The following is a 16610-nucleotide window of genomic DNA, read 5'->3' on the forward strand; positions in this document are numbered from 1 at the left end:
GTTGACTGGATATTTTTGGTTAATGGACTATTCTCAGTCTAGCAGTGACACTGAGGTGTTTAAAGGGGGTCCTGACCACTGAAGAACAGGGTAAAGGGGGCTAACAAAGTATGCAGAGAAACAGATGGACTACAGTCTGTAATTGTAGAGGTAGGTTTTCTGGTTGTTGTGGATTGTAAATAAAATGTCTATATTTGGACTGCAGACATAACAAACCCTGGTTCCTATCACCATCACTGTAAAGGAAACCTGTGTAAGTTTCTTTACAGTGAACCATTTCATATCAAACCACTCAGAATGTACCACGTTTACATCTCAACTATTGATTTACGCAAAATGTTTGAAAAATCAGTGAAATTCCTCTTTAAAGATTTCATGGCGAGTTCATGAACTGCAGGTCTGAGCGGACTAACTGTGTTCTTCAAGCAGCAAAGTTAAACGTCTGAAAACTGAAACTGAAAGTGTGAATATTTCTCTGAACTGAGCTCATCAAAATCTCGAGGCACCAAAAAAAAAACAGGCGTTTAAGTTATTTAGCAGTACCTCGCGCGCGCCCTCTAGAGGAAATTAAAGAATACAGAAAGTCCACAAATCCTCGAACAGCAGTCACTCACTGTTTTTATTGTATGACTGTATATAGAAGATAATAAACAGTTGATGATGAATTCAGTACATTAGGAAAGCACGGTTTATATCCACCAGCCCACCACACTTTCCCGCCAAAAGTTCGCCTTCTCTGACGACGGCGTCATCAGGGAACAGTAGGCAACGACCATGGCGGCGCGTTCTTCAAAATAAAGGTTCTTGTGCGTGGAGAAATCCGTCAGTGCACAGGTTGAAAACAAAACCAAGATACTTACCAAAGACAATTCATGTCACCCCCGCTTTGAAAGAACTTCACTGGCTACCTGTATCTCTCAGGAGAGATTTTAAAGTTCTGCTACTAGTTTTTAAGGCTCTGAATGACCTAAAAGCACCGCTTACATCACAGAATGTCTGTCTGTTCCATCATGTGATCTTAGATCTGCAGATACCGGCCCTCTGCAAATACCTTATCTAAAACACAGAAAATGTGCAGAGGCCTGTTTTGGTTAGTATGCTTCTAAAGTGTGGAACTCAGTTACACCAGACAGTCAAGCTCAGTGCACACTTCTAAGAAACATCTTTAACTTAATGTTTAATTAAAATTCTACCTCTTTTTGGTATTAATGTTTTCAATTTGATCTGTTTGCCTTACATGATTTTAATGGAATACTCATAATTTTTTTCTATTACTGTTGCAAAGCACTTTGAGCTGCCACTGGTATGAGAAGGGCTCTATAAAGAAAGATTATTATTATTATTATTATTATTATTAATAAATGTAATAATTTATTTTATGTCTATAAGATGTAAATAGTATTAATACACAATTTGTTTACATTGTTCATAGTACTCTTGATTCCAGAAACGAGACTTTTACTTTATAAAATGAAGTAGTGGTGTCTTAGTTCACACGCTGGCTCAGAACTGTCACTCTAGCTGCGTCCCAAAACAAAAACAAAGGTATTTGGCTCAGTGCGGAGACTGTTGTTGCTCCTGGTAGTTTAATTTTCTATTTGTTTCGTGTTATGTTAACTGTAGATATCTTTAGGAGGGATTTCTGGAATGTCTCATGTTTGCCAAAGTGGTCTTTACGTTAAATAGTTACATTTTAGCCAGTTTGTTAGCGTTAACTGCTAACGCCAAGCTAACGTTCCAGTTCTGAGATTTGGGGAGTGAATTACTAACGTTGTTTCTTTTACTGGTTTATAGTTTTAAATGTGCATTATGTTTAACTAGATACGTGAATTAACTTAAACGATCTGGTCTGAAGTCAGCTTCCTATTCGCCAGTTTCTTGTTCAGATTTTCCGTTCCACCTTAAATGGTGCAGCAGTTACATTCTGGCGCAGGAGATGTTGGAGCTTAACTGGTGTAACTGCTGCACCATTTAAGGTGGAACGGGACATTTGAACAAGAAGCTGACGAATACGAACTCCAGCCTCGTCCTGAAAAGTTAGGTTACAACATCTGTCTAAGGTTTTAAGTGTTTATTTATTATTATTATTGGTTAATTTTTATGGATCATTTACTAAGGTTTTGCCGTTTTGTCTGTAGGGCCTAATAGCTCTCAGTGTTAAAAATGGAAATACAGTCACTGGCTTTATTAATTTTATTACTGTACAATCTTTGTTTAGTTTATCAGCTCCACTGACCATATAGGAGCACTTTGTAGTTCTACAGTTACAGACTGTAGTCCATCTGTTTCTCTGCATACTTTGTTAGCTGCCCTTTACTTTGTTCATCAGAGGTCAGTGCTCCCACATTTGGGTTTGGGTGGCAGATCATTCTCAGCACTGCAGTGACTGACATGGTACGAGTGAATCAGACACAGGATGAGTTTTCTGGAATTTTTAAACCCTGTGTATGTTTACTGTCCACTCTATTAGACACACCTTACATGTTAACCCACTTTGTACATATGTAATGTTAGAGACGACAGTGTGGGTTTCTTGTCCTTCATCAGTGGTCAGTGTCTGGCCACAAGACGATCTTGACTGGATATTTTGGTTGGTGGACTATTCTTAACCCAGCGATGACAGTGAGGTGTTTAAAAGTCCAGCAGCTCCACTCAATAACATACCGCTACTGTGTTAGTCTCACTGCATTTCTGAGAATGATCCAACACCCAAATAATACCTGCTCTGTGGTGGTCCTGTGAGGGTCCTGACCATTGATGAACAGGGAAAAAGGGAGCCTAGCAAAAGGTACAGAAAACCAGAATTAATATAACCTGTAAATACTATAAGAGTTACAAAGTGCACCTGTATGGTAAGGGGTCCTGATAACATGGACAGTGAGTGTAGACATAAGGTAGATGTAATTAATGAAAGGGTCAGTGAGTTTGTTTATATATTTGATTTGTGTTTTGAAGGTATGAATGAGAGAAAGCTGTGTAAGTGACAGCAGGGCTGGGCGATAATGCAAAAATAATATCACGATACTTGAAAACATTTTCTCAATACATGAGATGTATTACGATATTTAGTTTTGAGGTTTGATCAGTTGAAACAGACAGAATGACCCAGCAGTGGCATGTTTAAAACATACTATCAAAAACGATGAGTACAGTGATCTTTATTGTTTCGCACACTCTGCACTAAATCCAATTAAACAGTAACCGTTTTCTCTCTTTGTAATGAAAAATGCAGCCAATCAATGTTTCTGAATACTGATGATATGCTTAGAAATGTTATGTGGCATAATTTATTACAATATGATAGTCAGAGGTGGGTTGAGTAGCATAAATCCATAGTAAATCCACACTCCTTAAGTAAAAGTATTATTACAATAAAAAATACATTAAAATAATGACTCAAGTAAAAGTACCTTCCAAAAAACATCTACAAAAGTATGAGGTCAAAAACTATTTAAGTACTGAGAAACGTACACAACTGCAGTGCACCTGCTGACATAGGAAATTAAGTTTGTTTGGCTCTATTCTTCTGTTTTTATAATAAATGAAAATACATATAATAATAGTTAATAATAATTTAGGCCACACTTTATTTGAATGGTCCCATATAGATGCTCTACAAATACCTAAATCCCTAACAAACTTTCTAGTGATCTTCAACAACAGTATGGTTATGGTTAGGGTTAGGAGTAGGTGTAGGTTTTGCCTTTAGGTTAAGGTTAGAGTTAGGTTTAGGGTTAGGGATAGATTTAATAAACTCTTTCACACTGAATTTGAAGTTCAGTTTCATTTAATAGATATTTAGTTGAATGTTACTTGAAAATATACTGAGCATTTACAAAGCATCTACAGTGGACCATCCAAATAAAGTGTTACCACAATTTATCATAAATAAAGTGCTAAATCTCCAGAGTCAGAGGTGTAACCATTTACAAAGCAGTACAGATGTTATCACCAACAAAACATCATGAAATTAAAGACAAAAAGGAATAAATTACTAAATTTGAATGGTTAAAGTGTAACTGAATAAAAGTAGTTTGCTGTACTCACTAACATAGTTTAGTAGAAGTTAAAGTGTCGAATGATTTGAAAATACTCAGGAGAGTACTTGTAATTGAGTAAATGTGAGTAGTTACTACCCACCACTGAAACTATGTCATATTGCCCACCTCATCTGCAATGTTTGTCTGTTTTTATCCATATTACCAAAAGAGAGATTGAAAATGAGCACTTGCTCATGTTTTTCAGGTCCAAACTGCACAATGTCAGCTGTTAAAGGGGAATCTTCAGCCACATCACCGGTCCTGTTCCTAAACACAAAAGGTGAACCGATGCGCTTCTTTATAAGGCCTGGTCCCACCAAACTGCAGCTCCAGCCTTTAATAGCAAACGGTGGAGGCATCCTGTGCCGGACTCAGGAGCCCAGTGCCATTCTGTTGGCGGATCCCGGAGAGATCCATGCTGTTGTGGACGGCGCTGGGCAGTTCTACATTTCCACTCAGTACATCCGCGACTGTGTTCTACAGAACCAGCAGTTGGATATAGAACAGTACAGGTTCAGCAATTTGCAGCCTGTTCAAACGAGGGCAGCTTCACGGAAACAGCGAGGCAGCGGGCGCATGGGTTACTCGTTGGAAGACGACGCCGCCATTTTGGATTTCATTGCCAAGCGACGTCATGAAGCCAAAGGCAACCGCGTGTGGCAGCAAATGGAGCGAGAAGGTGTCACCGCACACACCTGGCAGTCCATGAGGGATAGGTTTCTGAAACACTTACAGTATAAGCTGACAGACAAAAGCCCTGGGAAAAAGAGGAAAGTTCTGCCCTTGAAGGAAAGTTCTTCATCTGAGGATAATGTCTCTCAGACGTCACCTCAAAAGAAGGACGCCAAGAAAGCCCCAGTGACTTCGTCCTCTGATTCAGATCCCACACATATTAGCCCTGATGTTCAGCGCGTGACGGCAGACACACCAACACACCAATCAGATCCACAATCTTCACCTGAAAAAAGCAGCTCCCCTCAGCGTCCCAGTTCAGAGAAGAACCAGACTCCTGCCCCAAGTGATGAAGCTGAGAAAGAAGCTAGCGGTGATAAGCCAGACCAGGAATCATCGCCTGAGCAGCAGCAGTGCCAAGAAGACAGCGAGCAGCCTGAAGTTTCACCTAAAAGAGCTAGAATGGACCAGGATGTGACTGAGAAGGAGACAACAGATGGTATTTTTTTTGCTCTGACTTTGACTAAAAGGGCAATGAAATGTGTCAATACAATAAAATATGTAGCTGTAAGACTCTTAAAGGGAAATCGCACTTCTGCATAATTCAGTTCAATCATTGAGATGTAAACAGTCATTCAAAGTGGTTTGATATGAAATGGTTAATTGTAGAGAAACTTACTGACTCAGTGGTGGTGATAGGAACCAGGGATTCCCATGTCTACAACACAAACATAGCCATTGTATTTAATATCCAGAACAACCAGTGTCTCCTGAGTTTTCATGTGTAATAATTATAGTGGTAAAATAGTGGTAAATCAGGAATTTTCTTTGGTGACTATATTGTCTTATGATGTCCTGCATATACCAAACCCACCTCAAAACTCTTGTAAAGCAAGATCTCAAGCAGCGTATTCATAAACATTACCTGCAATAACTTTCTGTGAGGTAGCTTTTAGAGCAGTGACGCTGAAATTTGTTGTCTTGAGGGGCCAAAGTGCAATATTTGTTGGGCTCGGGGCCAAAAAGACAAAAACTGTACAAATGAAGAAGGTAGGTTGGTCTAAAATTTCAAAAAGGATAAAAAACATTACAAATAGCCCAAAAAACATTTGTCAAAACTACTGTAAATCAATGTCTCAGACAGCATATTCATAACATCATAACAATCATTTCATGTAATAACTTTCTGTGTGGGAGCTTTTAGAGGCAGTAAATTCTTCATGTCTGCTTCTCATCACCACCACTGTGAACAGTTCTGACGTGGTTCATTTTGGAATGTCACATCAAACAAATGAATGACTTTTTTTACACTCACTGCAAAAATTATAAGACAAGTCTGGCAAAAAATCTTTTTTATTTCATGAAATAGAGACCCAAACCGAGCAAACGTTTCAGCCTCTTGCTGTCATCACTGGTTGAATTTTTTTGCAGTATGTGGACAATATTTTCTTTTTAAGAATACAGTTTTTTTGCTGTATGCACCTGCAGCAACTTACTGTGCATGTATTATGGAGTGCAACAGTATTTTTTTTACCTTTGTTGTTTACATCATAACCATTTATAACCTTTTAATAACCATTCAGTTTTGAGGAAATTTTGAAATATTTGTGGAATTCCTCTTTAATTCTTTGGATCTAGAGTTAGATACCACAACTTATGTAATGTAAGACAGTGTGGTCCTTATTTCCTGGCCAAAACATTATCAAAAGGTGTGAAAATGATATTTATTCATGACCACAATAAAGTATTAGGAGTGAATGTGATCATTTTTTAAATCTTTAGTAAATTTTGCATGGACGCTACATATTGATCTCATGCCGAGTTCTGGGTCTTGTCGACACTTGTTTTATTGCATAGGCATGACAAAAAATTAATTTCACAATGTTCCCTTTTCTACACCGATACTGAAGTTTACCATTGATATTTGTTTAGAACAAACAATCTCTTACAAACTATGCACATTTTGTAGTTGTGTAGCGTCTGTAGTCTTTTTCTCAGACTCCTTTACTGAAGGTGAATTGTGGTACTTTCACTTGTACAGTCTGCTTATTGTCCATGATTTCTTTGGCTGTCACTTAAGGCTTTTTCTGCTGTAGCCGTCTTTGAATGCCTTGCTGCCTTGCTTTGATGTAATAATATGTATGTCTTATTTTGTATTGTAATCTATTACATCTGCTACAGCCCTTGCATTCTTTAAAAAAAAACTTTTTGTCTTTGTTTTTTTTTATTTAGGACCAAAAGATCAGCTGACTACTCCCACTGAGATCAGACAAAAGACATCCAGACCTCATGGAAGGAAGCTTGGCATACTCGAGAGAGCTGCCAGAGAATTTGAGGACTCTCAGATGGTAACATTAACACCTCCACTGAGAAATTATTATTATGTACACTTACTGTTAAAGGCAGCTATGCACTTGAAAGCCAGTCTTGTATTACTGCACAACAAAGTAATAAGCATGTAGACATGCATGATAAGTCAGTCTGAAAGGTCGCAGAGATTTGTATGCATCTGTTTTGAACTGCTAATAATTTTTATAATAATAAAAGTTTGGCATATTGTTTAATGTTTACATTTCATAAGAGAACAGGGCCCAAAATAACATGGAGTAAAAAGTAACTTGGACTTTTATGTTAAATAGGTTCAAATAGAACATGCTTCTGCTCATCATTTCATGTTCCCAAAGTCACAGAATTCACTCCTATATTATTTTAATATCTTTCTTGTCGGCTACAATGTAGCATCATTTTGAAGCATATAACCAACTCACAGTGAGAGCTAGCCAGGCTAACGTGCAGCCACCACATGGCAGAGTTAGTTTTAACAATGAATCCACCCAGAATAAACAGTGAGAAGTCCATATTCCTGGTACATTTTTATGCACTGATTCATTAAAAACATGCTCTGGATGCCATTTAAATAAAGTGCGTTTCCATTTTATCACTACTAAAATACTTTGTGGTCTAAAATAAGTAACTCTTACAATGACAAACTGGAATGTTCAGTCAATTATTTTCATACACTCCTGAAAAAGATGGTTCTTCAAGGGATTCTTTAGTACAGAAAATACTTCTGTATAGAACCATGAACACTCATAGAACCCTTTGCATGATTAAAAGGTTTTTTGCATCATGAATGGGTTCTTCAGACTGATGCAAAATGTGCACAAATGTGCTAAAGATGGTTCTATATAGAACCCTTTTGAAAAGGAATCTATATAGCACCAAAAAGGGTTCTTCTGTTGTTACAAGCTTGACATCATAACAATAGAAGAACCTCTTTGGATGCTACATTTTCAAAAAGGTTCTATATAGAACCATCTACAGCACATTCTCCATCAATCTGAAGAACCCTTTCATGATGCAAAGAACCCCTTAATAATGCAAAGGGTTTTTTGAGCGGTCATAGTTTTATGTAGAACCATTTTATTTACTAGAGGAACCATCTTTTTTACACGTATATAATAAGCATAATTAAGGTACAGTGTCACTCAAAGCTAAAGGATTTCAGCCTAAAGTCTTAAGTCAAAAAAAGTTTTATAGTTATTATTTTTTGGTAAGAGCAATATGTAATCCATGTATGTTGAAGTAATAAGACGTGTTTCAACCAGGACTACTTTTTGAATGAGGCACAATACAGATCAACCAGTCAGAACAGAGCTCATTTACATATGTCAATTTAAAGGCACAGTAACAAAGTCTGTTTAATTTTAAGGGATGACAAGAGGCTGAAATAAAGTCAGGTAAAAAGTGAATCATGACTGTTTTTGGTACATAAACTCCTATAAACTTTGTGAGTGGAACTCGGTGGGCCCTTTAAAATTAGTTCTGAATTGTAGCAACGTAATTGAATCAAATGATGATGATTAAATTAAGTGATCCATTGAACTGGATCATTAGATCAGAGATTTATTTACATCCCTTTAAAGAGGGACTTGCCACATCAAAGAACAGTTTCTAATATTTTCTTTTCTGTCGTCCGTTCAAAGGTTGATGGTGACTGTCAAGACGATCGGCCTCTGAGCAGGACGTCATCTGTTAACTCAGAAACAGATGAGTGTCAGATTATGGCGGCACGTGAAAAGGCTGTAAGGGAACAGAACGCTGAAAATTGTAATGCAAAACAGCAGGCAGCACAAGCCCAAAGCACCTCGGGGCCTGAGGATGATGGTCCAGGTCCGAGTAATGCTGCAATACCTGCGACCTCCAGTGCCCACATGTTTATATTTGACCAGGAATCCCAAGAGGACCTCACCCACTCCTCTCAGAGCGAACCTCTCTCTCAGGACTTGTTGGAGACGAAGCAACACGTAGTTAACCTGATGCAGGAATCTAAGAAAGACTTGGTTGAGGTAATGAAGGCACTTCTAAAAGCCAGTGGCGATGTGGCTACGGCACGATTATATTTGCTTGAAGGCTATGATCCTAAAGTACACGGGCCCATCTGGACTAAGCATGATGATGAAATCCTCCTTTCAGCTGACTCCTCTAAGCTTGAGCGGCTTAATGAGAAGTATGGAGAAGATTGTGTCTTGAGGAGAGAAGCTTTTCTGAAGGCACAGTAAAATGGACATTAGCAAATACTCCAGCCTCGAGAGAAAATGACTGTAGAGAAATTGAAATATTATATTTTATATCATTGTATCATTTTAGATCTGCTCTGTTTTTCTTTTATTATCTGTAATGTTGAATGTAATACGTCATTTCATCTAAATCTGTTTGTAAACAGTGTAAACTTTTAATAATTTTTAATGAAACAAGCAAAATAAATCGTATGTCACTGTTTTATGTGATTGTGGCTGCACTACATATGATCTAAGCTCAGTCATGGAGATGATAACACCATGTTTGGTTCAGATTCTGGATATTGTTGCTGTTGCTCACATCACTTTAGCATTTTATTTTAGATGAAGAGGACCCCAAGAGGAGAAGAATTGCATGTAGACTCTTATGCTGATAGATGCTGGATGTGCTAATAAGTTCCACTGTCCATTTTACGCTGTACTGGACAGTAGATCTCGTGTTTAAGAGTTTTTGTTTCATTATCGTGTCCCCCTGCCAGAAAGTCTACTTTTTTAATGGTCATTCCATGAGATTGGTGCCAAATGGACATGATGTTTTTACATTTTTTCATGCAATCACAGTTTTTGGACCCCATAGTTTCGATTACATATTGCTCTTACCAAAAAATAATGATAATAAAAAATATTTTGACTTTGAGCGACCCTGTACCATAATAATGTTTTTTTTTTTTAATGAAAATAAATAATTGAACCTTCCATTTGTTTGTTAACAATCACAACACTACTGAAACTTTACCAAATGTTTCAGTTGTGACTGTTTCGGTAGTGACAATTTTAGCAGAATATAAAAAATGCCAGGCAGTACATGAGTAGAAAATAGCTTTGAACAGTTGCACACACAAAAAATCATAATATTTCTCATTAAAACACAAAAACGTTTTAGCAGAAAATGTGTTTTGGTAGTGACAATTCTTAGGACACCTTTTCCTCAGAAAAGTGGGATCTCTGCTCACCATGTGGCCATGAGGGACAGGGATGTAGTCTTACTTCCTGCTCTAAAATACAGGGGTGTGGCTAATGCTAGGCTCCACCCATTGAATAAAGCCATTTCAATAGTGACACGAAAACAGGCAGCATGCTTTGTATTTAGTAATATTTGAGATGGAACAATGACAGTTTATATGGAGAAAATGCCTGTATTCCTAAAAATATACACAAAATATATTTTCCCTGTGCAATAAAAACATACAGTGGTAAGCATCCTGCTTTTCCAGAAGGGATGATGAGTTTTGAGTGAATATCTTTAGGCTTAAGTAACATTCTTTAGCTGTTATATATCCTCTTATAAATGGCACTGAATATTGTGGACTCAAATGGCACTATTGTCATAGAATGACTCATAATAGATAATATAATCCAAGTTCAGAGTATATATGTACGACGCCCTGCTGGTGACATCCTGTATAAATAAAAATAATGTGACTTAGTAAGGCGTGGGAATGAGATGATTAAGTCGTGGCCACAACTTAGTAAAGCATAGGAACGAGATCCTAATGTGTGGCCACGACTTAATCATCTCATTCCCACGCCTTACTAAGTCGTGGCCGCGCATTAGGATCTCGTTCCCACATGTTAATAAGGCGTGGCCACGCATTATTTTTATTTATACAGGATGTCATCATCAGGGCTCCGTATATATGTGTGTAGGTCATTAGTTGTTCTGTTGTACACATATTTCAACTAACCATAGATTAGAACAATTGTACAAAGTTAATGATTAAATAAACATGAAATAACCATTATTTGCGTAATAAGGGTACTTATGCAAATTAATTTAAATAGATATTAAATAATGGGCCAGTTTCTTTTGCGTGGATTAAGCCTAATCTCGGACTAAAGTGTTTAGTTTAGGCTCCTCTTCTCTCCTCTTTAAGGTGTTTTTCTGACTGAACCTCTTCGATTTCTAAACGCGCGTTTCTCCGCGCGTGTCCCCCGCCTCGCTCCGTAGTTTTGAGCCGTTTATGAAGAGCTAGCCAGCAGCTACTGTTGACAAAATTCACGGGAGGGTTTTGGAAGGGGGGAGTCGTGTTATAGCAAAAAGAGGTACCGTACCGTTCTGCTGTGGACAGACCCCACGACTTAAACACCTTAGCTAATTCCGAGGAGTCTGCGGGTTAATTTCTGCACGCCTGGGTTCGCATGGAGCGCCTTTAATGAGGCTGTCTTCGCGGTTTGTGTCCAAGTGGAGCTGCGCTAACAGCGGCTTTCCTCTGCCTGTCAGACCGAGATTTCAGCACCAGACATGGGCATACGAGCCCAGATGTTTGCTAAAGTAACAGGCAGCGCGGTCGTTGACGGCGTTATTCAGCGTGTTTTGCTCGCCAGCTGTTGCCGGCTGTGTTGTGGAGCCTGACCGGCTGCTGTGTGTCTTGTCAACAGGGCCGTTAACTTACCTTTAGTGCCCCGTAACGCTGATAGTTGCCGGTTTTCCCACAGCTCAGCTAGAGACCCTAATATAGCTGCAGTCTAAGGTTGGAAAAGCTTTTAAGAGAGACGCTGGAATCGAGCTTAGGGGGGAAACTGTGTGTGAGGGGTCCGCAGGATTGCTTTAGCTAAGCAGGCTTTCCTAAAGTGACAGTGAGTGTCTTTTATTTCCATGATGTCCTTTCACTGAATTTCTGACTAGTACAGCTTCAGAGTTTAAACCAGACTTTAAAAAAGATGGTTCTTCAGTTCTGTTTAGAACCATGAGTTCTATTTAGAACCATTTCATGCTTAAATGGTTCTTTGCATGGTGAAATTATTCTTCAGATTGGTGGAGAATGTGTACACTCTTAAAAAACATGGTTCTTTAAGGGTTCTTTAGTAAAGAAAATGGTGCTATATAGAACCATGAATTCTCAAAAAACTCTTTGCATGATTAAAGGGTTCTTTGCACCACAAAAGGGCTCCTCACATTGTTGGGAGAATGTGCTGTAGATGATTCTATGTAGAAACTTTTTAAAAAGGCTTCTGTATAGCGCCGGAAATGGTTACAACGTCAAGCTTGTTATAATAGAAGAACCTTTTTTGGTGCTATATAGAACCGGTTTTAAAAAAGGTTCTATATAACCATCTGTAGCACATTCTCACCATCTGAAGGACACTTTTATGATGCAAAGAACCATTTCTGCATGCAAAGGGTTGTTTGAGTGTTCATGGTTCTATATAGAACCATTTTCTTTACTAAGAGCCAAAAAAAGGTTCTTCTATATCAAGCTTGACATTATTACAATAGCAGAATGCTTTTTGGTTCTATATAGAACCCATTATCAAGAAAGGTCTACATCATAGAATCATACACAACACATTCTCCACCATCTGAAGAATGCTTTTATGATGCAAAGAACCATTTATGCATGCAAAGGGTTCTTTGAGTGATCATGCTTCTATATAGAACCATTTTCTTTACTAAGATCCCTTAAAGAACCAGCTTTGTTAAGTGTGTAGTATATGGTTCTTTATAGCAGCAAAAAGTGTTCTTCTATCACAAGCTCGACATTATTACAATAGCAGAATGCTTTTTGGTTCTATGTAGAACCCATTATCATGAAAGGTCTACATCATAGAATCATATGCAACACATTCTCCACCATCTGAAGAACAATTTCACTATGAACTGAACCGCTTAAGCTTCACATGGTTCTATATGGAACTCATGGTTCAACATAGAACCATTTCTTTACTAAAGAAGTCTTGGAGAACCATCTTTTTTTAAGAATGTACTGCAAATTTCACAGTGTTTCGCAACCAAAATCTTTAGAAAGTAAGTTTATCACTCCATCTCAGCTCAAAGCACACCTGTGCCAGGTAGTCATCACTCTTGCCTGCTTGTTTCTGCTGTGTTTAAAGCTGATATGGAGCAAATATTCATGCAGTTTCATGCAGTTTAAAAGCATTTCGCTTTGGGAAGCCGCATCAAAACAACATTGCAGACCTTTTACGTTATGTTTCAGCTTAAGGCCAATTTGAGCATCTCCATCATCTTTCCCAGCCCTAAAAACTGAATTGTGTAACATCGAGCTACTATCATTCATGTTAAGCTGATATTATCTCAAGAAGAAAGTTGTAGTACAAGCTGTACCTCCTCAGGAATTTGATTGCTGTATCTGGGTCAGTTGGCCAGTATCTGAGTGGTATGGCACAAATGTTTGGCTCTTGCTAATGTCGTCTTTTTCTGTCCATTTTTACTGGATGATCTCAGTGGCTTTATCTTAATTAGATTTGTCTGATAGTTATCGCTTGTTTCCCCTAAATCACCTCAGTAATGCCAGTGTGTTTGTATTTGTCTGTCTATGTGTGTGCAGTGCCGTGTGTGATTTGTGTAATGTGTCTGTGTTTCATAGAGCTGTGTCCCAGTCTAACGTGGCAGCATGAGTTCAAAGGGGGGCGGTACTGCCCTGTCCCGACGAAACTACCGCTTGGCCTCTGACACAGAGAAGCCTAAAGTCACCGGTAAGAGAAATGGTGCAAGTTCTTATACTGTGATGTCTGGGTTGGGTCATGTCCTCTAATATATGGTTCAGATTTCAACAGATGTGATATTTGCTCTGTTCATTGATACACTATTCATTGAAATGCTTTGAAAAGAAGTTTGTTAGTGTAAAAAAAAACATTGATTAAAGTTGCATCAGTATTGAGACTGTGAATAGACACTATCTGGCCCAGCGGTCATCAGTTCTGGTCGTGGAGGGTGATTTTCCAGCTCAAACACACCTATTAAGCCTAGCAATTAACGTGTGAGTTGAACCAGGCGTGTTTGAAGAGTGAAAGCATCAAAATATGCTGGACTGGAACTGATGTCCAGAGGTTTGGGCTTTGTTGTTTTGTTACAATGTCTAAAATCCATGCATAATATCATATTTCATATCTCACTAATGATATATGATTACAACTCTACTCAGAAACGTGTACAAACTAACAATTAACCTTTTTGTTATGTTTTTTTTTTGTGAAGTCAGGTATACTAGAAGCTTATCATGTGTTAGTAATAATTATGTAATAAAAATGGTCAAAAGTAACATTTTTGAAATGTCTTATCTCAGGTATTGTCAATGAGAAGCTGTTGAGTGACTACCTACACCATGTGTTTCCTGCCTCCAGTAAGCACGGACCAGCATCTGCAACATACAGGTTGGATTTCGAAGTGCTTCTGACTGATTTCGCCACTCTAATATTTCTAGGCGTACTTTATGGGGGTAACGTGCTCCCACCTTCCCACTTTTTCAGATGGCTGTATTTGTCCTCCTCACTTTAACATTCAGAGAGGAAAAAAAGGGGCAGAGAAAATATGTGTTTACTCCAAAATGGCACACAAGATAGTAATCTGATGTAGTTCTGACATTGTAAGGGATAAAATATACAGCAACACACAGATGCTGTTTCAGTGGCAACTCTATGCGACTGTTATTTGCACTGTTGTCCAGCTTTCTTACACTCATTGGACTCACGTAGATTAAGGAAGACAGAGTAATCTTCTATTTTCAAAAGAATGTTACAGTAGTGGTACAGATCCGTTATTAATATATTGTTGCAAAAAGCTTGTATCTTCATTTTTGTGTTTTTTTAATTTTTGGTAATTGAAAAGTCCTGTTACCCTTGCATTGTGTTAAAATTTCATGAGGAACAGACCAACTGAATTGGTCCAAAATTACATAGAAAAAAACATTTTTTACATTAATTTTTTACATTTTTACATTTTACTTTTCATTGAGTTCCATTATAAGTGAAGAATGTTTTTCCTTGTCCTGTAAAGTTACCATTTTGTATATATTATGGTCTGTTTCCTAATATATACAGTATATCACTGCTGTCAGACCAAAACCTTGTATCTCCAAGTATGTTTTTTACTTCTCCTGTAAAGTTGCCATTTTTAGAGGTATTAGGGTCTGGTCCTTAATATATACAGTATATAGTAGTCATAAATTATAAGTGCCATGGCATCATATCCAGTGTGTATATTTAACCTTACTAGCTAAGGCTAATAACAAGCCAACCCTGTTTATAGCCAGCTAATATTATTTAGCTTGCTAACTAGCACGTTGACAAGGGCACTGAAAGAGTGAGTGGGTAACTTTAGAGACTTTATAACAATATTGCTAGTAACTATTGTTTTTTGGTAGATACGGTAGGCTAATGGCCAGTAACAGCTCATTAAATTATATATCTGTAACATAAAGCTGTTTTTCAGAATTATATTCTGTTTAACACAAAAAGCGGGCAGTGCAATGCAGCTCTGTCAGGAAAGAGTGTAGATTACATGTGGAATAGTAGGTGACATTTTGCCACTGTTTTATCTGTTTGAATGGAGCTGTTTACAGTGCACACCATAAAACAAGCTGCCCCTGAGTGTTGTTCTGTTTGCTATGATAAGGTTAAACTTCACTTAAACACAAGCATGAAAGGCGGTGTGCAAAGGCTTGGATTGAGTTTTGTTTGAAAATGATAAGGCGCTTGTAATGTAACAATAAAAGCACTGCTTTACACATTACGACCACGGTTCTTAAACTAGGGGTCGTAAAAAGGGCCGCAGAAAAATCTCAGAAGTTGTGTTTCTGCTTAGTATGTTTTAATTGTGTTGGTTTGTTAAATCTTTATCATAAAAATGTTGCTTTTTACTTGTTTAAAAATGTTATATTCTTGAATGTAGTTGATTAATAAATGAATAACCTGCCAGCCAGTTACAATACAAGGCCATACCGCACCCCATAATGAGTTACCTGTAATGTCATAGAACAGAGCCATGTCCCTTGTATGTGCAGATCCACGATAGCTGCTGAATAAGCTAGTAAAATGTACAAGGTTCTGTAAAGACACAGTCATTGTTTGTTAAATGAAGGTAATAACTAGGGGCGAGGGGGCCGGAGACTTCAGCAACACTTACTTTCTACAGAATAGGCCTTAAAAATCTTTGAACTGCTGAATTACAACTATGTAACACATGTTTAACAAGAAAAGAATAGCAGCTAGGTGAATTGATAATGAAAGCATAGACCTTTATGAGGATGGATTATACTGACCTACTGCTACTGTTAAACGTGAACTGGGGCGGGGGTTCTTGTGTCCCACCCGAGTAAGCCAGGGGCACTGTTCCCATGTCCACAGCCAGTCTCAGGTTACTGTTGCAGCTCTATAGATAGAGTGTGATGGGGGGATGAAGAAAGCTGACCCTCAGAAACAGAGGTGACCTATGATGAGCATAGCTCTGTGAAACTAGCCTTGCACTTACTTCCGTTGTAAAACAGTCAGAGATGAGATGGTTACTGGTGTTAATGATATACAGCAGGATAAAATCCAGTGATAATAATAGTTTTAAATATGAAGATTTCAGATAACGACA

At 38.0% G+C, this 16610-nt stretch overlaps 2 protein-coding genes across 8 annotated transcripts in view; both read left to right on the forward strand.

The window, feature by feature from the left end:
* The first annotated feature begins 1495 nt into the window (after positions 1-1495).
* LOC118799928 (telomeric repeat binding factor 2, interacting protein) lies at positions 1496-9929 on the forward strand. 4 transcript variants are annotated; one of them, XM_036560048.1, is made up of 4 exons: positions 1496-1545; positions 4246-5211; positions 6945-7060; positions 8699-9929. In XM_036560048.1, the coding sequence occupies exons 2-4, from the start codon at positions 4260-4262 to the stop codon at positions 9272-9274; spliced, it is 1644 nt and encodes a 547-aa protein (XP_036415941.1). In that variant the 5' UTR covers positions 1496-1545; positions 4246-4259; the 3' UTR covers positions 9275-9929. The 4 variants fall into 4 exon arrangements, with proteins under 4 accessions (XP_036415941.1, XP_036415940.1, XP_036415942.1 ...); XM_036560047.1 differs by having other exon boundaries at positions 1509-1581; XM_036560049.1 differs by lacking the exon at positions 1496-1545 and adding an exon at positions 1965-2394.
* A 1311-nt stretch (positions 9930-11240) lies between these two features.
* LOC118799887 (E3 ubiquitin-protein ligase RNF123) overlaps positions 11241-16610 on the forward strand; it is a 191228-nt gene continuing 185858 nt past the window's right edge. For 2 of the 4 annotated variants that reach the window (XM_036559966.1, XM_036559970.1), the window contains exons 1-3: positions 11241-11335; positions 13618-13726; positions 14317-14404. In XM_036559966.1, coding sequence (XP_036415859.1) covers positions 13645-13726; positions 14317-14404 — 170 coding nt within the window. In that variant the 5' untranslated portion in view covers positions 11241-11335; positions 13618-13644. Of the gene's footprint in view, positions 11870-13578; positions 13727-14316; positions 14405-16610 lie in introns of all 4 variants that reach the window. The other 2 variants (XM_036559968.1, XM_036559967.1) reach the window with 2 other exon arrangements.

Source organism: Colossoma macropomum, unplaced genomic scaffold (genome assembly GCF_904425465.1).
Source record: "Colossoma macropomum unplaced genomic scaffold, Colossoma_macropomum, whole genome shotgun sequence".
NCBI lineage: Eukaryota > Metazoa > Chordata > Actinopteri > Characiformes > Serrasalmidae > Colossoma > Colossoma macropomum.

What these genes read in the sequence shown, in the direction of transcription:
- LOC118799928 (XM_036560045.1), top strand. Translation starts at nt 2,758, where the DNA reads ATGAACAGGGAAAAAGGGAGCCTAGCAAAAG. An exon ending in TGAGAAGGAGACAACAGATG is followed by an intron (nt 5,212 to 6,944) that starts GTATTTTTTTTG and finishes TTTTTTATTTAG; the next exon opens with GACCAAAAGATCAGCTGACT. An exon ending in AATTTGAGGACTCTCAGATG is followed by an intron (nt 7,061 to 8,698) that starts GTAACATTAACA and finishes GTCCGTTCAAAG; the next exon opens with GTTGATGGTGACTGTCAAGA.